The sequence below is a fragment of the Ornithodoros turicata genome, chromosome 6 (genome assembly GCF_037126465.1).
Source record: "Ornithodoros turicata isolate Travis chromosome 6, ASM3712646v1, whole genome shotgun sequence".
In the NCBI taxonomy this organism is placed as follows: domain Eukaryota; kingdom Metazoa; phylum Arthropoda; class Arachnida; order Ixodida; family Argasidae; genus Ornithodoros; species Ornithodoros turicata.
In genome coordinates, this window is record NC_088206.1 from 28,799,006 (window position 1) to 28,825,044 (window position 26,039).

Consider the following 26,039-nt stretch of genomic DNA (forward strand, 5'->3'; position numbering starts at 1 on the left):
GTTGAGCACAGCCGATAATCCGTGCTTCTTCTGGGCACCCTTCTCATTACTGGCGGCATATTTAAAGGGAACGATCTGGAATGGTATAGCCATATGTGCACGAAAGCCACTCGAAGTCTGTCGATGATAAGAAGGAAATTTCGCATTGGTGCAACGAACAATATTGAATTATCAGGCATATAAAACCTTCGTTCAACCTGGTTTAGAGTTTGCATCTGCACTGTGGGTGCCTACACATGCACGCATATCACACAAAGAAGAAAAGACAGTACAAAGATCTGCTCCCCTGCTCATATTGTCCATGTTTCGAAGGACTTCTTCGGTAACATGTACGTTGGAAGAACCAAACTTAGATTCACTTGAACGTAGGCACAAAGTAAATAAACCAAAACTCTTCTTTCGCCTATACAATGGTCAGTTAAATCCAAACATTAATAATACATTGCTAAAATTTGCCCACATTCGCCGCGAATAAATCATCCAAAAATGCCATAGATTTAAATTTATTTATAAAAATGTTTATTATTTGACATCAGTTATTATTTGACAAAGTGTTGGGGATTAGGAGTGAAAAACATATATGGCATGTTTAGTCACTATGTGTTAGAGAAGAAAAACCTATCAAGTTGTCGAACGGGCTAGGGTGAACAACCCAGGCTCTTGGACCGCATTTTGGACGTGAAAAAGTGGGTTAGCATGAAGAATGTGTTTATGGGCAAGTGGATTACACACGGCGCATGTTCCTTAAGATAACGGCAAATAAATGTGGAACGAGGTCCATGAAGGCCTAGTATACTTTTACAAGGCAGCAGTAGTACCAGGCACGTTAAACATCTAGGGTTTCTGTACACAAAATGGGTAGGGTGTGTGCCCTTTCAGCGGTACAAGAATGGCTTTTATGTGGTTGACGAGCAAAAACAACCCATGAAGCTGAAGATAAGAAGGCTAAAATTATACAGCTAAGAACTACATGCACTTGTGCAACCAACGACAGCGCATCGTTGAGGCATTTTTCGCACGGAATACGCTAACCAAGGGCGCCCCGGCCGTGCTATTCTGACCACCGAGAGCCACCAAAGATGATGGCGGCGGCGCGGCGCGGCTCGCGCATGCGTAGTACGTCCACCTGAAAAAGGCCCATTGCACTTAAGAAGGAACGTCTTTTCAAATACTTCTAACGATCGCCTGTTTGGTCTGAGTAGCACGTTCGCAAACGAAAACAATCGTTCAACCGGCGCGGACGAACATAAATTAGTGTTGAACTTTAAGAAAACACTCTTAACTGATGGGTAGTCGTCCAACATGGACATGTCCACGCGCTTGTCATCGAGGTACTTGAGGACTTCCAACTTCGCACGGCACAGTGCACAGCTCTCAGGGCATTCTCTCGCGGGACGCAGGTGTGTGTGTCTATAAACCCTTTTTTCTTCTGACGCACCGACCCTGGCTCCATTCTATGATATGACCCCCTAAGGGCCCCGGGTTGTTCACCCAGATTGGGGAAGTTTCTCATAAATTCGAGTCAGCCAGCTCCTGTAATCATCCCTTTGTTGCACGTTGAAGTGTGATCCTCTGTTTGTAGAACTAGGTCGTGTTCATAGGACTGGAATGGTACCGAAAGCATACACGTGTAAGACCCACCACCTCAGGCAGGACATGTCATAGGTATTACTAGTTTTGCAGTAGTACAATGCAAGTAATACTCGAATTTTTTGTATTATAATACGTAATACAAATACACTTATCAGATGGGTATTATAATACGTAATACAAATACTCGAAAGTATTACAGTAACGGTATTATAATACAATGTATTTGTAATACTGCCCAGCCCTGATTCTAACAAACACTACGAACCTTGATGGGGGTATCCAAGACGTAGGAAATATGCACGGTTTTCACTCTTTTCCTCAAAGCCGGTAGACTTTATGTCTCCATAGCACAGCGCATGTTTTATCACTCAAAAGGTTAGGGGCTATATTACTTCGTCCAGCAAACGGGGCGCTCTAGAGGTCAAATAAGAGAGTTCAAAGGCGATATATTTTATTGTGCAGCGCAAATAGATGTCGATATCACTCGAGGGTGTCACTATCTTTTCGCATCCTTTCCCTGAAACGGAAATCTTTCGTCAAAGTGGTTGACAAGTCGGCTAAGTTTGTAGAGATGCGATATTGTTATTGAAGATGTAAAGAAAGTCCAAATTATTAATTGGTAGCAATGATAATCAAAAAGAGAAACAAATCTAATTACATCAATTTTTGTATCATCATATCATATCTTGAAACAGAAATTTCTAATGAACCACACAGAAATATCAAATGTGAAATGCAACTCAGAGTTATGAGGCATTCCCATCTTAGAGGTACTTATGTCAAGCGAGTGAACAATTGGAACAAATACAAGGCAATAATTATCTCGAGCGGTAAGTTCACAACTCATAGAATATCAGTCGAGTGAATACTTGAAACAAAATCAAAACAATAATTCTCACGACAGGTGGAGATTATAGCATTCTAAACCAGATAATAAAATGTTAATCAATAAAATAAACATAGATATGCTTTTAATTAAGTGTAGATGTGCACTTGAAAACAGAAGAGACAATTGCTCTACATTGAAAAGATGGACAGATTTTGTACTCGATACCATAAGTCAATGGAAGATGTGATAAAAAACTGCTTCGAAAAGGAGGAGCCGCGATACGATTTCATTATCGCTGCATTTCAATACGTCCTAGACATGGTCGTATTCGGAGATATGGTACAGACTACAGAACTGAAGGTGCAAGAATTTGTATGCCGAATCTACAATACTTATAAAAATATCTGCACATCAACGTCGGAAGGGCCGCTGGGATTGATGGCGGAGTTTTTGAGGTTTGCCAACGAAGAATTGAAATACACTAGACCAGATGTAATTGTAATCATTGCAATGGGCATTGCATACATCAAGAAAGCAGTCGGATCACATTATCATATACAAGCGGTCTATATCGCACGATTCATTACGGATTTGTTGAAATTACACATATCTGAGATGGGAAGTATACATGCATACAGAGATGGGATATACATAAAATCTTATCACATGATATGTTCCACTATCACGGCAACGCAATTATTTTCCTCTACAAGTCTCTGCAACGATGTCGAGTGAGCAGAAGTTCAATATTGTCGTGCAAGGTCTGATGTATTATCACCTGTCGAAAACTCAACAAACATATCAATTGTGGTGAACCACCGGACGATTTTCATCTAATACTCTCTTGTACGCCATTCAAGAATCTTCATACAAAGAAAGGAAACATCAATAAGAGACTGTACAAGTTCATCGCGACAAAGTGCAAGTTGTTGAAGCAATACAAACACGGCGACAACATAGCGCCTGCGTTAATCAATGCTGGATTCAAGCGCCCAATAATCAGAATAAACTATTTAATGTCTTCGGAATTCATCAATGAAGACAACAAACGAAAACTTCAGAGTTCGAAATAGAACTGTAATTTATCGAAATAAACAAGTGTATAACTGAAACAATAAATGTAATCTTTGTCATCATTATAACGAATTCTTCGCATCACAATGAAAAACACCTTACATTTAGCATGGCTAGACTGAGAACAGTGATCGCTAAGGAAACGAATATTCCACAATTTCTGTAAGAATTCTCATATGGAATGAGACCTGACCACCAAATAGGTTTTACGCGACTACACTCTGTACAAGTTCAACACCCGAAGGATAGAATTGCCGGAGAAGGATCGATCATTGAAATTTAGAGACATGATACATCAGTCTATGATTACAAAAAAGGATCACTAATCTTATGTGAAAACCTATCATATTTAATGAATTAAATTCCACAGTGCATGTATATTTCTCAATCAGTTGCACTAGCCCAGACATAGTAAAAGAAGAAGAAAAGGCGTCTTTGACAAGCAACCGATTGGAGTGCGGAACAAATAAATAAATATTTTTGTCAACACAGTTGTCCGTTTGTATGATTGGATAGGAAAAATGAGCCGTCCAAGATAGGGCAAAACGGGAAATAGGGCAATATAACTGATTGCGGCGGGATAAGTCAAACCGTTCGCGACACAGTGTCATCGACTTTTACAATCGCATTCGGGTTCAGTGCCTGGGAGATAATACGAAGCGTTCGCGAAAAGCGAATCTATTATCAGATGCCACAATGCAAGCGAAAGATTTTACGAGCACCACGTGCAGGCCAAGTCTACATTTCTAATCACATAGTCTTCGTAACACACGGCACACAAACGTATATGAAATAATTTCCAAGTGGCAATCAGATTTTGGGAGAAGCGGATCACACAACAGCCATCAGGAGTGCTCAACCAATATACAATGGAGATGAGCGTTATGCATAAACACAATGGAAGATATGTTATATTAATTATAATAACCAGATCAGCGCAGGTCACACATAAACGTAGATCAAATTCTCAAAATATACTCGAGATTTCCCGTAACCATACAGAAAAACTATCACTTTATTTTAGTGTCATAGCATCCGGGCACTACAAATGGAAAGGACATACTTTAATTTTATAAGTCTTTAGCTCATAACGTTGTAAAATGCAAATTCCACACTAAAGATCATTTTCTTCTTTAAATTTTCAAGTCAAAACTGCACGTTATTTCTTGCATTTCTCTAAGATATAGATTAAAAAGTTGTGCATATACTCACACATACTATACAATATATTTGATTGTGGATTAATTGCTAAAATTTATCGATTCACATTCAGGAGAAGTGGTGACTACCACAAATCAGTAAGAGTTTAATTACAATTTGAACAGGTATTGCGATTTATGATCAGTGTTGTAGAACGTGTAATTTCACAATACGCAAGCTTTAGGTCGCTCACTTTGACGAGCACTCTTTCACGATATCAGAGAAGTTATTCGAATGGATTGATATTTTCTGTATACACTATAACATAATGCGAATTCTTTATGTCGTGGATATTAAAGGTTACGAATATTTTTCGAACGAAAATTTACTTAAAACTCGAAGAAAGGGCCACCCGCGTCCTCGAAGACGTTTCGGCAACACGCCGGGCCACGTTTCCCCAATGCCGTACCCGAAACCGAACGCGATTCTGCGCCCGACGCGTTAACGCGGTACCGCACACGAGCGTGTTGCTTTTTCCGGAAATGAGTTCGTCGACGCGGGTGACCCTTTCTTCGAGTTTTAAGTAAATTTTCGTTGGAAAAAAATATTCGTAACCTTTAATATCCACGACATAAAGAATTCGCATTATGTTATAGTGTATACAGAAAATATCAATCCATTCGAATAACTTCTCTGACATCGTGAAAGAGTGCTCGTCAAAGTGAGCGACCTAAAGCTTGCGTATTGTGAAATTACACATTCTACAACACTGATCATAAATCGCAATACCTGTTCAAATTGTAATTAAACTCTTACTGATGTGTGGTAGTCACCACTTCTCCTGAATGTGAATCGATAAATATTAAACTTAGCTATTGTGCTCGAAATTACTTACACCTATCAGATTCTCACGTCTCAGACTTTTTATAATAGCACTTGAAATTTTGATTGTAATCGTATTGATTAAGAATATCTTCTTTGATTATATGCGCTATCACTTCTGATTCATTGAAAACTTCCACTAATAAAAAATATTGTGTTTGCTTTGTGATCCCTATTCAATGCTATTGTATCGTACCTTTAATATTCTTTGTTACGTGTATTGTGTTCCTTCTACTTCAGATTTTTTGGCTAAGTTTTTCCCATTCACGCAGAGTCATAACATAATTCCTAATGACTTTAATAAATATATTTTCACTTGTACTTTTGTGTATGGCTATCCTTTGCATGTAAACAGCCTACTGCACACCTGTTGTAGCTGGAAAAAATATGATTCAAGTCGGCTCAGGCTGAAAAATGGCGAATGTCGGCTTCCCAGCCTGAAAAATGACGAAAGTCGGCGGCCCAGGCTGAATAGTAAACGCGTGCCCTCCGGCCACGCGACGCCCACCTGTCGCGGGAAGGAAGTCGGCCCAAGTAGGAAAATTGTGAAAGAAGTCAGCCTAGGGTGAATGGTAAGCGCGCACGCAGCCCTCCGGTCACGTTCCGCCCACCACAGCAGCCCTCCACCTGAGCACCGCCCTGTTACAGGTGGTGAATATTTTTCGGCTGTATTTTTCTCCTCCATCTGATTGACATCGCAATTGGTACAATTCCCAGCACTATTGGCTCCGACACACTCAGCATAGTTTTGGCGCTCTATGGCCTTTGTTGCCTTTGTGCCATTAAACACATAATCAATCAATCAATCAACTATTGGCTTTAATAAATATATCTCAACTTGATTGGCATTAATAAATATATTTTGACTTGTACTTTCTGTGTATGACCCTTCTTTGCATGTCTCTGCATGTAAACCGCTCACCTGTTGTATCGGAAAAATATGTGAAGTCGGCCCACGTATGGCCAAAGAAGTCTGCCCAGGCTGAAAAATGTGAGAGGGTAAGCGCACTCAGCCCTCCCCCCGCCGATAATCACGTGGACAACCCTCCGCACGCGCGCCGCGCAGGGAAAAATACGCGCAGGGCTGAGGACAGGGGGGGGGGGGCGTAGTTTAGGTATGCCGTTGTTTCTGAACCCCTCTTTACTACTGTCATGCAGATGATCGTATACCATCCACTTGTCAAAAATTTGAAAGTAACTGTGCAATGCATATATTGCGCGTATATACCAACAAAAATGCCTGCGGCCACGCAAACTCAATGTGGATCATCAAGAGCCATTTGCGCCCAACTCAAACATGCGAGGTATTCTAAGGTTTTCACCTTTGATTGCTAGGTGTTCGTTGACAAGATGGTAGTCTTTTATCTTTGTCGGTCGTGTGATTATGCATCTTAATGTTGAAATGCCGTTCACAATGAAGCTCTATTCTAATGTACTGTGTTCTAAAGTAATAACATGTACAAATAAACCGGGAAAGCTGTGCAGATATGTCACCGTTGTGCCACGATTCTTTCCGTGTCTAAGAAAAATTCCGTAAGTGGAACCTTCACCAAGCATGACACCTCTCCCCCACCCCCCCAGCAGTAAATTTCTGGGGAAATCACTGCTTGGAACTTCAAGACAGCGACGAAGGATTAGAGCAAACAGGGTTCGAAGGGTATTTAATGTCGACGTTTGGGACTTATAAACACAGTTTCTAAAAGCTTCGGCTACTCTTCTTCCCTTAATAGTTCACCGGCTTTGCACTGGGCTTTCAGAGGTGAGTTCCTCACCTTGACAGGAGGACATCACGTTCCACGTGACCTTCCGACGCCACTCGCTCAAACGTCGCCCACCTGCGCTCTGGTGAGGATGGCCCAATAAGGCTGGAACAGCTGTCCAGTGATGGTGTGGCGATGGTTAGGATTTACAGACACATGTTCTACGTGCAGCCAAAGAGCTTCGGCTGCTTATCTTCCCTTTGTAATTTTAATAGTATTTTGATGTCTCCCTTGATGGCACTTTAAGTTACACGTAGCATATGCGTATTTTTTGAGACAGCTTTTCTGTTTTGTTTTAACGTGCATGTGAGCTGTTTTAGTACTTTGTTTTATTTTTCTGATCCCATCATATACCATTCTTTGGTGCATTATGGTCAAGGTTGCCCTTGCACCATTAAAGGTCAACTACGCCGATTTCCCGATGTGTTAAAACGGTTGTGATATTCAGAAAGAGCACGTCCACCTGCCCCCGAAACGCAACTTCGTTTCTCAATTTCGTCTTCCTATTACGAAAATTCAAAGAAACCAAAACAAGCCATAGGCGCAGCCATTTTTGTGACATAGATGGGGAAAACCTGCTCCACCTACGTAGATAGAAAATCGTGCTTCTGATTAGGTGAAAGCTGAGGCTTTCTCCGACTTCCTTTGCGGCTTCTCTCGTTTGTCGAGAAAATCCAGGCCGGCTATGATGAGGGTTTCGTCCGAGGTAATCCCCCAAACTATTGAACGATAGAAACAACAACTGCGAACTCACCTCAACAACATTTTCGACGTGAAATTGTGATTATGTGCTCGAGAACTTCGCAGTTGAACCGTTCAGCTGCCATTCACGCGTCGCCCTGTTTGCTGCTTTTACTGCAAGTGCAGGAATGGGAGCGATTGACCAACAACGTGAGACTTGGTGGTCGTTTGAGCATATACCTGCACAGGACTGGTCTTCAAAGAAAGAAGACCGTATTTCTGTCCGTGTGCACATCGTGCGATCGCCTGGCTTATTTCACGAGATACATATATTGTGCAGCATCATAGCGTGACCGCAATGAACGACGTAGGAATGTATCGTGACCATTCGAACTGCATTCGTTCAACCATTCGTCAGTTACATGAAAGTGGTCATTAGAGTTGCCCTGCACAAATTGTGTCGGATGTAGTTTTGTAGTAGTGTTGTTTATCTCGTAGAGCGCATCGCTGCACGTAGAGATCGAGAGCCCTTATATGTATTTTGCAGGTTTACTTGAGTGTGCGCATTGCTCTATACCACACAGGCCATATTCCATTCACAATAGTTTCGCAAATAAACACGTACGGGTCGATCTCATACTGCTTTTGAGTTAGGCATAGTATCTTCAAATCAGGGTATATGCATCCTGTTTGCTAGGCCCAACAGATGTTATTAAGGCTAGTGCGACATTTCCCACTTCTTGAACCATGCTAACATTGCCAGAATAAGGAACACTACACTGTGCTGTGTATTCCACACTCAGTTGTCTCGCGAAAAGAACCCTCAATCATCGTATTGTGTACTCCACATGTTCAACCAGGCTCCACTTGCAATACCCTAATTTTTTTTTATGTGCTTAAGATTGCACAACTGCCACTCAAGTAACTTTGCCACCAAAGTAGTCAGTGACAAAAGGTATATGTACTTTATCACAAATTTAATAACCTTGGTGGAAATGGTTGATGCTGTCTTCTGCCTTGTACGGTGCACTTCGTAGCGAAATACACAGAGTCAAAATGTTTTTCTTGTGTCCATTGCCTACACCACCAACCTTCCCGAACCGTACTCTCCGGATCCCTCAACGAGCTAGACTTCCGCCCCCTCTCTCTAACAAAATTGCTCGGCCCCTGCCACATCCAGCGTACCAACGCTCTGCCCTCAAGGCTCTCTTCACCTTTCTGGACACCGCAGGACTTCGATCCATATTGTGACGGGGCTCATTATTTCATTCCCCGCATCACCACCAACAATGGGGTAGAGTATCGCCACCGGCGATGAAACTCCCCAGTCATCATCCCGTAATAAAGCTTTTGTTGTCGTTTTCCTTGTCCACAAATGCCCTGTCGAAACTAAAAGACCATTGAAAGGCTGAAAGAAGGTGCAGGCGGCGTGGAACCCCAAATGTCCCGACTCCCCCGTGTCTCATCTTGCCCCACCTTACCTATTTGGTGCATGTGACTATAATTCTCGAGGAATGCATGTTTGAATGTGCACCTTTTCTTTTCCTTCATTGATTTATTGCTGTTGGGTTGGATTGGATTGGAAAAGGAAAGAAAAATATGGAGAGGTTAGTCCCGACCCAGTCAGAGCTGGCTACTCCAAAACGCGTTTGTGGGTGAAAAAAAAAAAAGATGAGCTGGGAAAAATTGCTGTTGTTGTGTTACTGCGGGTTGGTTGCAGTTTGTTGGAAAGTGGCGCCCCAAATTTTCATGCAGTTCGCCTATATAGTCAGCCATCTTCAAGCGCAGAGTAACTCCAACCGTTAAAATATTGTGTCGAACGTGGCTACTCTAGCGTCACGTGACGTTACGTCATACCCAACTCGCGGGTTAGTCGTGGTTGCCTGCCAGAGTCGAATAAGAAAACGCGCCCTGTCACAGCTGAGCCCGATTACGTCACCCACGACGTCACTGCTCACCGCATGGTAGCCAATGATTGGCGGGAAGCTCCTTTGTGCGAACCCTGTGCAATGTCAACGTAAGGAGGCACCCAGGCCCGCGCGTGTAGTGAGTCAAGAAGCGACAAGATGAACGAGGCAGGAAGAGAGGAGGCTGAGAAGAGGTGCACAAGGCGATTTCAACCGTGCGTGGGGGAGGGGGGTAAAAACAGCGCGCCTTGATCGGAAGAATTTCTGGGGGACGATATTCTCGGCAGGAAGAACCGTTTCCATCAGAAATTTCACGGGGTGTTCGGGAAATTTCATCGTACCTGTAAGTCCCTTTTAAGACCTTCCTTTTTCCTTTTTCTTGTTTTTTTGTTTAAATGTCCTCTCTTAGCGAAACGATCATTGGAGAAGAAAACTGGAATTGGAGTAATGCCTCGCTACCATGACAGTGTTTGACGCATGAACGAGATTTGCGCGTATTGCGCACACCGTCCAGGCGGCACAAAGTAGTAAATGTGTGCAACGCACCTGGTAGTTGATATCATCGTGATCCATGTTGATCTCATCTCTGACCACTTGGCGTATGGTGCTGATGTTATGCAGCGTCCCAGGATGCACAACAACCTTCCGCAGCACTCCACCCACGTAGCCGCTCATGTAGGTTGTGGTCGAAGGAGGCATCGAGAGAGGCTGCAACGCTTTCGCAAAGGCGATCAGGTTCCAGACGCTGTAGCGCAGCAAGAATGAAATCTCCTCTGGTTGTAGAGGTGAGGCGTAACCTTGCCGGTTGACTAGAATTACATGAAATTGCAAATAAAAACAACAGTGATAAGCATACAAACATGATATTTTTTTCTGCCGCTCAAACAGAACTTCACCGCAAAACAGGTTCAAAGGCAACAGTCATACAGAACGACCACGTTCTCTAGCCACCACCAAAAGTATAGCGAAATATATAGCGAAGAGTGGCCTACAAGCGTTGCATAATGTGTTTGTGTCTGACGCCATTTCTGCCCCCATATACGAGGTCATCACGTCTTACAACTCCTGCGCTTCGGCTGGCCACGACGTGATATTGCAGTGGGTACCAGGTCACTATGGAATTCAGGGAAATGACGCAGCTGACGCTGCAGCGTGTCGGGCACACCAGCTTGTGTCTACGCGGAACGTGTTCTTTTCGCGATCGGATGCGAAATGCATGCTTCGTTTCCTTCGAGAGCGGTTCAGTAGGAACCTGCGGTTTTCTGGCAGTGCACGGTCCTCTGTGCTGTTTCCCATCGACCCTGAGTTAGTTTCCGCGCCGCTCAGTCTCTTCCGCGTTCCATGAAGCGCCTTATTCACCGGCTGCGGCTGAATGTTTCCTATACTGATCGGCTGCTTCACAAGATAGGGAAGGCGGACTCGCCCAACTGCCCTGACTGTTGAGCCCTCGAGGATTCAGAGCATATGTGTTGTGCACGCGATACTCTGATGCCCGATCGAAACTTCAGCGCTCGCTCGCGGCCCTAGACAGTCACCCTCTTGGGTTATCTACGGTTTTGGGTGCCCGACCCCCGCATGAACGCAGAGGACACTGTCCGACTGAACGACCATCTCCGGTCTATCGCCCGTCGATGGATTTCGTTGCCACACACCACTGGACGCGTCAAGAAGCGTCCATTCTACACCGACTACGCCTTAATGCCGCCAGCACACCTCTACTTCTCTGTAAAATGGGTCTTCTCCAGTCGCCCAAATGCCCCACTTGCGCAGTCGAAGCTGATATTCCACACCACCTCCTCGACTGTCACAGATTCGACACCCCTCGAGCCACGCTGAGACGACGCCTACTCGAGCTGCGGTGCACGGACTTTTCTCTGGCCACTCTGCTCGGCCCAGTACGACATCACACACAGCAGTCTGTGACCAAAGCAGTTCTGACTTTCTCGAGCGATTCAGGGGGCTTAATCACAAGTCCACAAGTCACAAGTCTTATGAACAGCCTGTAAACTCAGTCGTGCAATCTCATTCTTCTGTGCCCCACTCTCACCCTCAACGCGTTAACCTCATGCTTTCCTTTTAAAGTCATCTTCTGTTATCCATCTCATCATTCTTTCGCCGTTTGTTAGTCATCTTTTTTGTCATCTTTGTCTTTAATCTACCTCATCCTTCTTTCATCCTTTATTAGTTTACCCTTTATTTCCTAATTCCTTTTCTTTTCCTTTTTATTTCTTATTTCCAAATTTTCTATATTTATTTATTTATTTCCGGAATAGCAAGCCGACGTCCCGTTTGCCTGACCTTTCCCCCGTTTTTTTTTCCTTTTCGTCTAATAAATATATCCCCCCCTCCCCCGCATGAAAGTCTGGTTGCGCTGCGTGCCTTTGTCTCGTTCCTGTGTGATATTGGTGCAGACGATAAGTTTTGACTTTTGTGCCTTTGTTTCCATTACTGTTCTACTATTGGTATGTTTTCTGAGTTGTGCGTTCCACGCTGGTGGTGCCAATTTTCTCAATTTTTTTTTTTTCTTTTTCACTCACTCACCAAAAAATATTGCGAGGGAAAGGTGTATCTTCTGGAACTGGCGAATTCCACCGATCGTTTTCGTCCTGCGCAGTATAGTTTGCCGGAGTGAAAGGAACAATGAAACGACGCGTGCAACATACATGATCGAGGTAGTGTAACGTTCCAAGTGGAACAACATATTTCTTTGCGGTACGTGCGAGGGCTTGCAGTAAGTACTCAGCCAAGTGGCGTCACTAGGCTACGAGTCACTCGGTGCGTGAATTCTTTCTGTCACCCCCCCCCCCCGCTCCCGCCCTATAATGGATCCTTTCCATAGCATACGGTATGCGATACATAACAATATCATACCAAATGCAAAAAAATAAAAAAATACGTGCTCGGAAAGGGCTGCTCATGCCGCCGCAGAGCAAGAGAGGTACTAGTGTCGCGCGTCACCCGGTGCAGATCACCCCCCGCACACCCCTGGTGACGCCACTGAGTAAGCCTAACTTAAAAAATTAAAAGAAAGCTAACTCTCAGACAAATATCACGTTTTCATTGTTCAACCTAGCCCCCTCCCCCAGCCCCCAGCGAACACTAATTTACTTCATAAATCGCTTGCCGAGTTCTCTGAATCCTGAAGCGAAGGAATTTCAGGTGGCGCCCCTGGAAATGGTGTTCAGCTGCCTCTTGGAGCAAAGAGGCAGAGGCCACTGGGGGCAAGGTCCGGACGATAGGCTGGGTGATTAGCGACTTCCAACCTGCATGCCCATACAGCGTCTTGTGCAACGTGGGACGTGAGGGTCGGCGAGGGGCATTGTGAGGAAGCAGCAAACTTTTTGACAAGTTTTCTCGGCGTTTTTCTTTGATGGCCTTACGCGCCCGAACCGGCACTTGGGCATAATAGGTACCATGTTATCATAGTTTTGAGTAGTAGGTAATCACTAAGCAGAACACCATCCTCGTCCCAAAACAATGTCACAATGTTCTTTCCCGCAGCGATTGTCTTGAATTTATGGGCGGTGGAGAATCATTGAGCTGCCTAGTGCATGCTCTCTAGCTTCCTCCCGGGGTCCCAGTGGCAGATCCAGGCTTTCATCGCAAGCCGCCCGTAAAAGCAGTTCTTATCTGCGCTCATCATGGCTAACATCCCATGACAACATCCCACTCGATTTTTCTTAATTTCAGCTGTCAACATTTTGGGCACCCAACGCGAACAGACCTTAGACATACCCAAATGGTCGCGCAAGATATTTTTACGGACCCTATACGCCCAGTTCCCTCACACTCCTATTGATCATAGTCGTGTATTCCGTTTTGCGGCATGTTTCCTCAGTGGTGACTTCAATTAGGCTACCGCGGCCCGTGGATCGCCTTCAGAGACTCCCTGCCATGCCTAAACAAAGCTTCTTTTGACAGTCGCGTACGACGGCACACAGGCCCCGTACACATTCTTCACGCGCTCATTAATACTTGCCAGCGCCTGTTCCCTCTTTCGTAAAAAATTCAGTGACGGCACCTGATGTGTATACGCGGTTAATCTTATCGCGCGTGTTGTGATTCTGTTCCATGTGCCTACATGTCTGACCTTGATAAGCAGCGCCGCCTAACTGTGTATAAGATCGCCCTGTAGGATTCTCTTTTGTACTTGCAACGTGGCTCCGGGCTATCGGGCCATGATGTGCCGAAATTAAAGAACTTCTTGTTGGATGTTCCAAGTGTTCCGTGTGGCTATGGACATACACAACATACATGGCGACTAGCTGGTGAAGCGGTACATCTGGCATCAAGAACGTTTGGTCTGCAAAGGTCTTCATGTACAAAAGTCCTGCAAAGGTTCTTCTTCATCTTTGGTCTTCATGAACACTAGTGACAACAAGGGTTTGGTTCAGCAGCAACCGGAGCCAGTTCCGACAGGCAGCAGTATGGCTACAGGTATGTCAGCCCTTGGCAACATTGAACCTTTCGACGAGTCCGTTTCCGATTGGAAGACTTACCGCCGTATTCTTGAACGAGCCTCGACTCCAAACTCGACTCGAGCTGCTCCTCGAGGCTGGTTTTGCGCTTCATAAATCGACCTTGACTCGAAACGCTCCTCGAGTGGAGGAATTCCTCCGTGCATTCCTCGCAAAATCTCGAGTTAGCATCGGTGCTACCTCGAGAACGCTCCTCAACTCGAGTTTGGCTGGTGTCATGGCGGAAGACAGCTCGTTCGCTGCGTCCATCGACTGCATTTTGTGCCACGATGGGCTTTAACTGGGTGCTGACAACATTACCACTGAGCGACAACGTTCAATAATAAGGGGCCATCAAACTCCTTTTGACCATTTTGATGATCACGAGTTCCTCATGTGGTATGCGGTACCGCTTCATGAAGAAAACCGTACGAAGCCTTTTGGATACATTGCCAGTGGAGGAAAATGTGTGCAATCGTGGGCTGCCTCTACCTCCTGTGCTACAGCTGCCCGTCGACATGTGATTTTAATGGCGTTAGGACTTTTCGAACTGCCAAGGGAGACATTGTGAATGTGTCAGAAACGACGGTGTGCCGCGTTGTGGAAAAAATCCCACACCTTCTCGCAAGCACACTTTTCAAGACAAGGTGTAATAAATTTTCCTTCTGTCGCGCTATTTAGCACAAAGAAGGTGTGTGAAGGATGTTTTCATGCAAAAAGTGGTGCAAAAAAAGAAACAGTGCATTGACTGGACATCTAAAAAAATAAACATCTGATCTGCGTCTCAATGTTTTTCCGTAATCTTTATACAGTCGACCCGCGTTTATCCGGACTTCGTTTATCCGGATCCTGCGCTATCCGGACAAAATAGCATGGGGACGGATTTCTCCCCGTGTATTTCGCCCTCGTTTATCCGGACTTCAGCTTCCGGACTCGGACGAGAATTCCAGGGAACAGAAGTGACTAATACACAATAATCGGCTTCAGTTATCCGGTTATTGTCCAGGAATGACACTTGGCTCACACCTAGTCAAGCGAGGTCGAGGACCCTGGTTGTGGCCTCCTTTGTACTGACACAAAGACGGTGTTGCCATGAAGAATTTTCTCCCTTTCCGACTTTGCACGTTAATCCACTCAGCTGACTGGTCATTTCAGACTGAGAAGGTCCGCAACGAGGACTCCTGCGCTGTAATCGCAGATGACGACATCGTCAGTGTCGTCGCTTCCGATAGTGTTCAAAAAGAATCTGATGATGAATGCGGGGATGCACCAGCTATGACGGTAGAATATCCGCGTGCGGCACTGAGACAGCGCTAGTATTTTCCGAGCAACAAAAACAATATTTCGCAAGTTAACGCTGTTAGCAAAGGTTTGCAAGAACTGGATGCATGTATTAGAATGAAACAGATGACAATGGATAGTTTTCTCTGTAATGCTCAATAAAGATGTCCTTTTAGGTTCACTCTGGATTTTCGTGTTTCACTTATCCGGTTCCCCCGCTATCCGGACATTTTCACAGGAAACGAGGCCATCCGGATAAACGCGGGTCGACTGTACTGTTTCAAGCTGGCCCAACCCCTGCTCCAGCTATCACCGAAACGGCTCAACAAATCTTCCATTCATGTTTTTTTTTCTCTCGTTTTCTTTTTTTTTTTTGCAGTTGTTGTTCCAATAGTACGAATTCCGTTTGTTGGGTGGGATAACAGGCTCCACCGTTTAGGCAGAGCGCGATTGAGGGCCATAAAAGTTCGTACGACATGCTCGCGGTGACTCCCCAAGAATGGTCTCCCCGATTCTTTGCTCGGGATGCTTTTGTAAAATCTGTTTTGTTTGTTTGATTGTTTATAGCTACCCTCAAGGCGTTGGGTAAACGTACCTATCCGCTAACAAACAGTCATTCACGCCACATATTGTAACGTAATAGAAGAGTGACAACCAATGACATCATCTTTCATATTATTTGATACAAGGTGACCATGCCATTAAGCAAGCTGCTGCCGTTGTGGTTGTAATTGCCAGACCAGAAAACTAGGAAACCTATCAGTCTGTTTCCCTGTTCGAAACACCTGCACCCTTCTTCAAACACTTGCAGACCTTTGTGTTTGTATTTGTAATGCACGTTGGTCGAAATAAAGTAAAGAATTACATTTATTTTTCATGCCATAAGTGTGTTTTCAGCAGGATAATTAACATTTTCGAATGGTCCCAAAAGACGGCTGGGGACGAGACTACAGCTTTATTCGAGGACGCTTTCTCGAGGAGCGCCTTGGCGGAGGAATCCCCGAAGCGGGTTCATGAAACGCATGGACTCTTCGAGTGGAGCAGCGCCACTTTCCTCCACTCGTTGGAGTCGAGGCGGAGCGTCGAGTCGAGGCTTGTTCAAGAATACGGCGGTTACTTACCAACTTCAAAACTTTGGATGAGTTAAAGTCAGCCCTACGAACGCATTTGTCATCACAACCATCAGTAATTGGTGAGCGAGCGAAGTTCCACGTTAGAAAACAAAAAGAAGGCGAGTTCCCCGCTGCGTTGAAACACCTCGCCCATACCTGTTGTCGAGACAGACAGGCCGCACCGGGGTGGAGGGTGGATCTGCGGAAGGATTACCACGATAAAAGGGAGATAAGAGGCATTTCGCGAGGGAGACAACACGGAATTCCTGTTGGGCCTTGGACTTCAGCTTGTACACGATGTGAGTGCCCAATTTGTGTAACTCTTTGTCAGGCAATAAAGAGTCTGTTCGTTCTACTTCTGTTCGTGTCTTCCGGTGTGGCGGTTTGGCAAAAGACGGGTTGGACTCAACCCCGCGTGGGATTCAGGGGGGCAGAATCCTACAAATTGGCGCCCAACGTTGGGGCCCGACCCGTCTTGCCGCACGCCCGGGAGGCACTGACAGCGAGTGTAGTTGCAGTGTAGTTAGTAGCATTTGTCGCCCGTGCCCTTCGCTCGCTGTCGCTTTTGCTGTATATTTGTAGTTCGGGAGTTTGCATTTGCTGGCCATGCCGCCCAAGAAGCCTCCTCTCGAGCCCGTCTACGAGGACGACCCGCCAGTAGCGGAGGACCTGCTTCGGCAGATGACAGCTCTCTGCGCTTTATTGTCGCAGCAGCTCCCCAGTAGCACGTCCGCCGCCCAGCCGTCCTCTGAACCCCCGCTACGCCTGAACCTGACGATACCGACATTTTCCGGCTACAGCGACGCCAAGTCCGTCGAAGATTTTCTCGCGGACCTGGACCTTACCAGACAGCCGTGGGAGCAACCAACGAAGCCGTCCTGCGCCGGATACTACCCGCTGCATTGGTAAGCTCAGCTGCTGTGTGGCGCCGGTCTCAACCCGCATTTCCGTCTATGACCGAATTTCAGCGGCTGTTTCGGGAGGAATTTTTGCCCCCAGATTATGCAATGCGTATGCGCGAGGAACTCATGACTCGAACGCAGCACGCGGAGGAGAGCCTGTTGGAATATACCCGGGCAATCCAAGAGCTGTACCGCAGAGCTGAACCGCTCGCGACGGAAAGCGAGAAGGTGGCCCGCGCTATTCGCCAATGTCACCCTCGTTTTAAGCCTTATTTGCGGGGGCGAAGCTTTTCTTCGCTCGATGACCTCGCTAAAGAAGCCCGTGTCATCCAAGCAGATTTGTTGGCGGAATTGCAGTACCGCCCACCGCATAGGCCGGAACAAACGCTGGAGCCTAGCTGCGCATGGAACGGGCCGAGACAGTCGTTAGACGCGGAACTAAACCCCCGTGGGACTGTTGGAACACACGGCGGTTCGTCCGCCGGGCCAGTTTACCGTTCTTTGGATCCCTTTGCATATGAGCAAAGGAACCGAGCGAGGTCGGCACGAGCAGAGCCGCGCGAGCGCGAAGTCGGTGATGCACGTCATGCACCACGGCAGGACAGGCGCGACTCTAGAGCAAGTAATAACGCAGGAACACAACCCCGTTGTTACGGTTGCGGTGAACGCGGTCATTTTCGTCGTAACTGCCCGCAGCAGACCACTACTACCCCCAGACAACCCCCGCAGGGAAACCCGGGACGCCGGCGGCGGTAATTGGGAATGACTCAGTTCTGTCGTCGGCTGCTGAAAATGTCGATAAGAAGCAAGCGAATTCTAACCATGCTATCTTGTCTGATAACGTAGTGGCCTTGGTCCCGCCCGCATGTCGAGCGCAGGATGACATATGCAACATCGGACCGTTTATCGTGGCGCGCGTTCTGAGTAAGGACGTTGCGGCTTTGGTGGACACTGGAGCGGCTGTATCCCTGATAGGTGACACCATCCACGATTGGTGCCGGGAGCGGAACATTTCCGTACGGACGACCAGGACCTGCCTACGGCTCGCATCAGATGCAGTGGTACCAGCCGGAGGAGCAGTACGTCTCACTTTGACCATCGACGGACAACGTGTCAGACAACGCTTCATCTACCTGCCCGGATTGGCGGGACTGATGATCCTGGGACGCGACTTCATTATCCGGATGGGACTCGTCCTGGACTTACGTCGCGGAGGCTACCAGCATGCAAGCGGTACTACCTTCTACCCCTTCATAGAGTGGACGACGCCGGAAACGGAGCAGAACCGGACTGGTGAGGAGACCCAGGATCCCCGAGCTGGACAATCTACGCCCGTCGAGCTATTTTCCGGAGCAGAACACCTAGCAGCGACGGTCGTACCCGCTGTTTCGGAGGACGCCCTGAAACGATTTCCAGGAAGCCCAGACCAGCGACGCATGCTCGCTAAAGCATTGCGGCCATTCTCCTGTATGTTCACAGAGAGACCAGGTCTAACCCATGCATTGGAGCACCGAATAGAAACCGGCGACGCAAGGCCCTGGCGATGTAATCCTCGACCTTTGAGTGTGCATAAGCGCAAGCTCCTCGATGCTGCGCTGGATGAAATGATCGAGACCGGTGCTGTGAGACCTTCTCGCAGCCCTTGGGCTTTTCCGGTGGTTCTTGCGCCGAAAACGGATGGAACCGCAAGGTTGTGCGTGGATTACCGCCAACTGAACGAGGTGACGGTAAGAGATTCGTACCCTTTTCCCTCGATAGACTCGATCATGTATTCGTTGGGATCCGCCCACGTGTTTACAACTTTGGACTGCAGTAGAAGATTCCTGCAGATTCCGATAGCACCGGATGATGTTGAGAAAACAGCATTTATCTGTCACAGGGGATTATTTGAATTTGTCCGACTGCCGTTTGGACTGTCTAATTCCCCCGCTAGTTTTCAACGAGTGATGGACGAGGTGCTTGGCGATGCGAAATACAATTTCGCTATGGTGTACATGGATGACGTAGTAATTTTTTCACGTACATTCCAGGAACACCTTTCTCATTTGAAAGTGGTGTTAGGACGCATGCAGGCTGCAGGATTGACTGTCAATCCCCGGAAGATGCAGTTGGCTACCAACAGCATCGATCTCCTCGGGTTCAAGGTGGAGTCCGGCACGGTCAGGCCGAACGAGGACAAGCTAAAGGCTATCCTTGAGTACCCCCGCCCGACGGATGTGAAAAGCTTGCAGCGCTTCCTCGGTATGATTGGCTTTTATAGACAGTTTATACCGCGATGCGCAGACCTAACGCAACCGCTAACTTGGCTTTTGCGGAAGGGAGCACGATGGTCGTGGGGTCAAGCGCAGGAACAGGCGTTTACCTCTCTCGCTAAAGCGATTGCGGAAACTACCCGCTTGTATCTCCCGGACCTCTATCGCCCATTTGTACTTCAAACAGATGCGAGCGATTACGGCCTTGGTGCAGTCTTGTTACAAGAGCATCACGGTGAACTCCAGCCCGTGGCATTTGCAAGCCGTACGCTGACGCCTCCCGAGCGCAATTACAGCGTGACGGAGAAGGAGTGCCTAGCAATCATGTTCGCACTACATAAGTTCGACATGTATTTGGATGGTGCGAAATTTACTATTCAAACTGACCATCAGGCACTGTCCTGGTTAAAGCGGTTGAAAAACCCAGCCGGACGGCTCGCACGTTGGAGTTTAACGTTGCAGCGATATGACTTCTCGGTGGAATACCGGAAGGGAACCTCAAATAAGGTGGCAGACGCGCTATCTCGAGCACCGTTGCCCCTTGAGGACGTCGTTATTCCGCAGGAGCTTTTGGCCGCGGTTAACCAGACCGTCACGGAGGAGGAGCTCTCGTGGGGACAGATTGTAAGCAGGAACGACATCCTGGAAGCGCAGAGGACCGACGGCCTTTGTCAGCGTGTGTCAAGGTGGCTGGAAACGTCAAACCTGGAAGGCACGGAAGACGCTGAGGAGAGGTACGACTCCTATCAGCTGAGCGAGGATGGTCTCCTGGTCCGGTACATTCCCCAGGCGGACGACGAGGAGGTTGGTGATAGCCCCTTTCGGATCGTAGTTCCAAGGAAGCTACGTAAGTCATTCCTCAAATACTTCCATGATTCTGCATTGTCGGGTCACGGTAGCGGCAGCAAGACTTATTCTAAGTTGTGTCGTATCGCGACTTGGCCAGGCATGAGACAGGATGTTTTGCGGTATACACGCAGCTGTCCGATACCTCAGAAGTCTAAGCCGCGTGGAGGGCAGCCTCCCGGCTTGCTGCAACCGATTGTTAGCCAGAAACCTTGGCAGATAGTCGCATGTGACGTAATGGGTCCTTATCCCAGAAGTCCCCGTGGTAACCAGTATCTGTTAGTTGTTACAGATCACTTCACGAAGTGGGTTGAGCTTTACCCGCTGCGGAAGTTGATGTCCGCTCGGATCTGGGACAGACTGCTGGACGTTTTTTCCCGGTTTGGATTCCCAGACCAGGTCATCACGGATAACGCCTCGTACTTTACAAGTAAGGTGTTTGTCGATAGTTGCTCTGCGTTGAGCATACGTCACGTAAAGACGTCCCCTTATCACCCTCAGGCGAACATAACTGAGCGGGTTAATCGCAACATCAAGATGATGTTGGTATCTTTTACCGAAAGGCATAAAGATTGGGACGCCCGTCTTACGGAGCTTGGCTTTGCCACTCGTACTACGGAAAATAGGTCGACAGGATTTACCCCGGCTTATTTGAATTTCGGACGGGAAATTGTGTTCCCCCTCAAAAACACGTTGCGAACACGCCACACACAGCCTAGTCGTTCGTACGCGAAGTATGCTAACGATCTTCGCGATAGAATTTCGACTGCCATTCGTTTGGCACGAGAGAGTCTTGAGGTCGCAAGACTGGAGCAGTCTCTCCAGTACAACAAAGGTCGGCGCCAGGTCATTTACCGCGTTGGAGACCTGGTCCTAAGGCGAACACATCCCCTTAGCGATGCAGCGAAAGGCTTTGCTGCCTCTCTAGCTGATCGATGGGACGGTCCTTACCGGGTAAGCGCACAGCTAACTCCGGTCACTTATAGGCTCGAGCGTTGCAGCGACAATGAGGAAACGGGCCCCCCACGTACAAGACCTCAAGACCTTCAGCGAGCGCACCTCTGACAACGGCAGGTGGGAGGAGGACCACGATCTAGCATCGCAAGCCCGCTCTCCCTCAAGTCCCCCTAGGGCCGGTCAACCTTCCCCCCAAGAGACTACTGCCCAGGGCGGGGTTCCCGGGATTACCCGCTATAACCTTCGCCCACGTAAGCAACCGAGGTGACATTTTTCCTTTTTTTTTCAATGCAGGCCTCGACCGAGGTCCCGGCCCCCAGGGGCCCCTCCACGACACGGCAAGGGCAACCCCCCGGACGTGACGATCGTTCCCTGCCTAACCCAAGATGGCTGCCCTCGCGCCCAGCCCAGCATGTGGCAACCTGGACGGTGTTGTCCGGCGACACAAGCGTCGGGTTCGTGTCTCGACGCCGTTGGCGAGACCAGACTCGCCCTCTACGAACCGACCCATCATCCTCGCTCCCTGAACCCTTCAGAGGTCTAACACTAGCCGACCGACACCCGATTGAGCCTCCTGCCGTCTACACGCCAGAGGAGAGGTCACAGCTGTGCCCCATCTGTGGCACCCTCCAGATTCACCAGGAAACTCATCGTGCCGGCGCACTACACCTCGCCCGTATTCAACACCAGCTTGCTACTCCTGCCCCAGCGTTCCTGGGCCCGTCGGACGTCCGGGCTGCCCTGGAGCTGATACAAAGGTACCAACCGCAGCTATTGGTTGGTCGCCACACCCCCGTTCGCCCTGCAGATGAACGCATACTGGACCTGCCGGATCTCCCGGAACTTTGACTCAGTGGTGATGCCTGTGTTAAGGGGGGGAAGAATGTGGGGTGGCGCTACTGTCGAGACAGACAGGCCGCACCAGGGTGGAGGGTGGATCCGCGGAAGGATTACCACGATAAAAGGGAGATAAGAGGCATTTCGCGAGGGAGACAAGAGGAGACAACACGGAATTCCTGTTGGGCCTTGGACTTCAGCTTGTACACGATGTGAGTGCCCAATTTGTGTAACTCTTTGTCAGGCAATAAAGAGTCTGTTCGTTCTACTTCTGTTCGTGTCTTCCGGTGTGGCGGTTTGGCAAAAGACGGGTTGGACTCAACCCCGCGTGGGATTCAGGGGGGCAGAATCCTACACTGTAAATTTGGCGCAACTTTGGAAGAGGTGATGAGGGACCGCTTCGTGACAGGGTTGTCGCGCATTGATATTCAGAAATGCTTGTTCGCTGAAGATGAATCATTAACCTTGAAGCATGCACTGGAAAAAGCACTCTCATTAGAAAAAGCGAGCAAGAACGCAACAGACTGTCACAGTGATATGAGTGCTAACCAACAGATTCAACGACTTCGGAGCGAAGGAAAAAACTTTCCACCGAAACATAAACATCGTAGTGGTTGTTATCGCTGCGAAGGTGAACGCCGTGAAAGTAAAGATTGCCGATATCGAACCAGCTCCGGTGGCGCAGCGGTAACGCGTGCGCTTGGAGACTGGGAGGTCCGCGGTTCGAATCCGCGGGCCGGCTGTGCCGTCTGGGGTTTTTCCTGGGTTTCCCTCAGATGTGTAATAGGCGTATGCCGGCATCCCATGTCATCATCACTTCATTTATTGTTGTTGTTGTATGCCGGCACAGTTCCCCTGAAGTCGGCCCATGGACGCAGCTGTCCTCCCCCCGAGCGGATTCCGCTCGGTCTTCCACTTCACCCTTTCCTCTCCTCCTCTCCACCACCTTTCCCTTCCCGAGAAACATGCCGCCTAATCAGGCAGGCAGACCTCTCGGTTCCTCCCAACGACACTCCTCCTCCCTCCGCCGATATCGCAACTTCGCATGCTTCGTGCGGGAAAGTGCGGGAAAAGGGGACATATTCAAGCAGCATGCATGTCAAAAGTAAAAGAATTGCGTTTTCCCAAAAGGAAGTCTGTCAAGCCCATTCGAGTTCAGAAAACCACGAAGATTCATTTTCGCACATGCGTGCCCTGAAGGGTACGGCATCTCCCATTTGCTTCGACATGACAGTAGAAGGGACATTCTTAAGATGGAGCTGGGCACGGGGGCAGCTGTTTCCGTAGTTTCGGAAAATGTTTACAAGGAACTGCTCCAACACAAGACATTAGAGCCTACCGATGTTGTTCTCCGTACCTACAGGGAAGAGGCCATAAAGCCTTTAGGAGTTGTTGTGGTCAACGTAGACTACAGAGGCACACATTACTCGCTACCACTGCATGTCTTTGACAAGTCCGGGCCATCGCTGATCGGCCGTGATTGGCTGCGCCATATCAGACTGGACTGGAGCGTGCTCCACAAGCTTAACGCCGTAGAAAGCAGCACGGCGTCGTGTACAGAAGCCGCGAAAAGACTGTTTTCGAAGTATTCACAGCTCTTCAACAATGAACTGGGATGCATAATAGGAGAAACAGTGCAGCTGCGCCTCAAACAACAAGGAGAAAAACCGAAATTCCTCAAAGCACGACCAGTACCATTTGCCTTGCGCCCTAAAGTAGAAAAAGAGCTGAAGGCTATGGAAGAAATGGGAATCATTACCCCGGTTATGACATCAGATTTCGCTACCCCAGTGGTTCCTGTCGTAAAGAGCAACGGCCAAGTGAGGTTATGCGGGGATTACAAAATGACCATCAACCTGCTTCTTGAAAGCGTGCAGTACCCTCTTCCGCGAATAGACGACCTTTTGGCGGACCTGGCAGGGGGTGTCAAGTTCTCTCGGATTGACCTCAGTCGCGCATATCAACAGATAGAGGTTGATGAAGATTCCCGGGACTGCCTAACCATTAACACTACTCTTGGACTGTACCGAGTAAACAGGTTGCCGGTCGGCATCACAACAGCACCCGCGCTTTTTCAAAAAGTAATGGACACAATGCTCAAGGGGTTACGCGGGGTGAAGTGTTATCTGGATGATATTCTTATCACTGGCACTTCGGAACAAGAGCACCTAGAGAACGTGGAAGCTGTTTTAAAAGTCCTAGCATAACGGGGCGTACGCGTTCGCTCAGAAAAGTGCGAATTCTTCAAGGAGTCCTTGGAATGTCTTGGACACGAAATTCATTCTACAAGCATCCGACCATCAGCAGATAAGGTTAAAGCATTCTTGTTGGCACCGCATCCAACAGATAAGAAGCAGTTGAAGTCGTTTATCGGATTTGTAGGAATTAGAGTGTATTCCAAGTTTGGGGACAGCAGTTTATTGTCCGAAGGCTGGACTGGACCATAGCCTCCTATATAGGAGGCTATGACTGGACTGAACGTCCGTGAGCTGCGAGCCAGAATGTTAAGCTCGCGCCGGGTGGCGCTGCCGTCTCGTCGGCTTCTTCGTCCGGCTATAGTCCGGCTGCTGAAAGCGCCGCTACAGTGCCCCCCCCCCCCGCTGAAAACGTCGAGGAACGATCGGACCAGGTGACGGTTTTGCGTGCTCGGGCCTGGCAGTCGATGGGCGAAGGTGTACGGTCGAAGTATGTGGAGTTCGAGAGTGACGAGACGAAATGGTTCGCATTCTCCAGAAAGGTGGGCTTAAGCCTCTCCAGGCTGACTGTCTCTTCCCGTCCATTGATGAGTATGCGGAAGGTTTTGTCAGAGCGGTGCAGAACGGGATGGGGACCAGTATAGGGGGGGGGAGGACAAGGGATGGCTTAACTCCGTCGATGCGGAGGAAAACATGGGTGGCAGTGGCAAGTTGTTGCGAGACGTAAGGCTTGCAGGAGGAGTTGGCACGGGTGGGTACGGGGCGGAGGCTGTCGAAGACGCGGTGGAGGCGGTCGAGGTGCTCGGAAGGGGTGGAGGGCGAGCTTGACTCGACGAAGAATTCGGCGGGGAGGCGCAGGCTCCAGCCGTAGACGAGCTGCGCTGGACTGCAGCCAAGGTCGGCCTTGAAGGCAGAACGGATGCCGAGAAGCACTAGGGGTAAGGCATCTATCCAGTGGGAGCGGACCTGATGCGCCATCAAGGCGGCCTTGAGGTGCCGGTGAAACCTCTCCACCAAACCGTTCGATGCAGGGTGGTAGGAAATTGTTCTTACGTGTGAGGTGCCAAGTAGATTGGTGAAGGCGGTGAAAAGGCGGCTTTCAAATTGAGGACCTCGGTCTGTTGTTACTCGTGAGGGCACTCCGAAACGGGCGATCCAATTGCTTAGGAAGGTGGCGGCTACGGTTTCGCCGGTTGCGTCGGTGATGGGCGTAGACTCTGGCCAACGGGTGAACCGGTCAATGGCCGTGAGAAGGTACCGGTATCCGCGCGAGATGGGAAGAGGACCAACTATGTCAAGATGGACGGAATCGAAGCGGGCGTCAGGCGGCACGA

The 26,039-nt window shown here is 48.2% G+C and overlaps 1 protein-coding gene across 1 annotated transcript in view; it reads right to left on the reverse strand.

Moving 5' to 3' along the window:
- LOC135397778 (uncharacterized) overlaps window positions 1-26,039 on the reverse strand; it is a 53,462-nt gene that overhangs the window by 18,185 nt on the left and 9,238 nt on the right. The window contains exon 2 of the mRNA XM_064629355.1: window positions 10,413-10,675. Within this exon, the coding sequence (XP_064485425.1) occupies window positions 10,413-10,675 (263 nt within the window). The remainder of the gene's footprint in view (window positions 1-10,412; window positions 10,676-26,039) is intronic.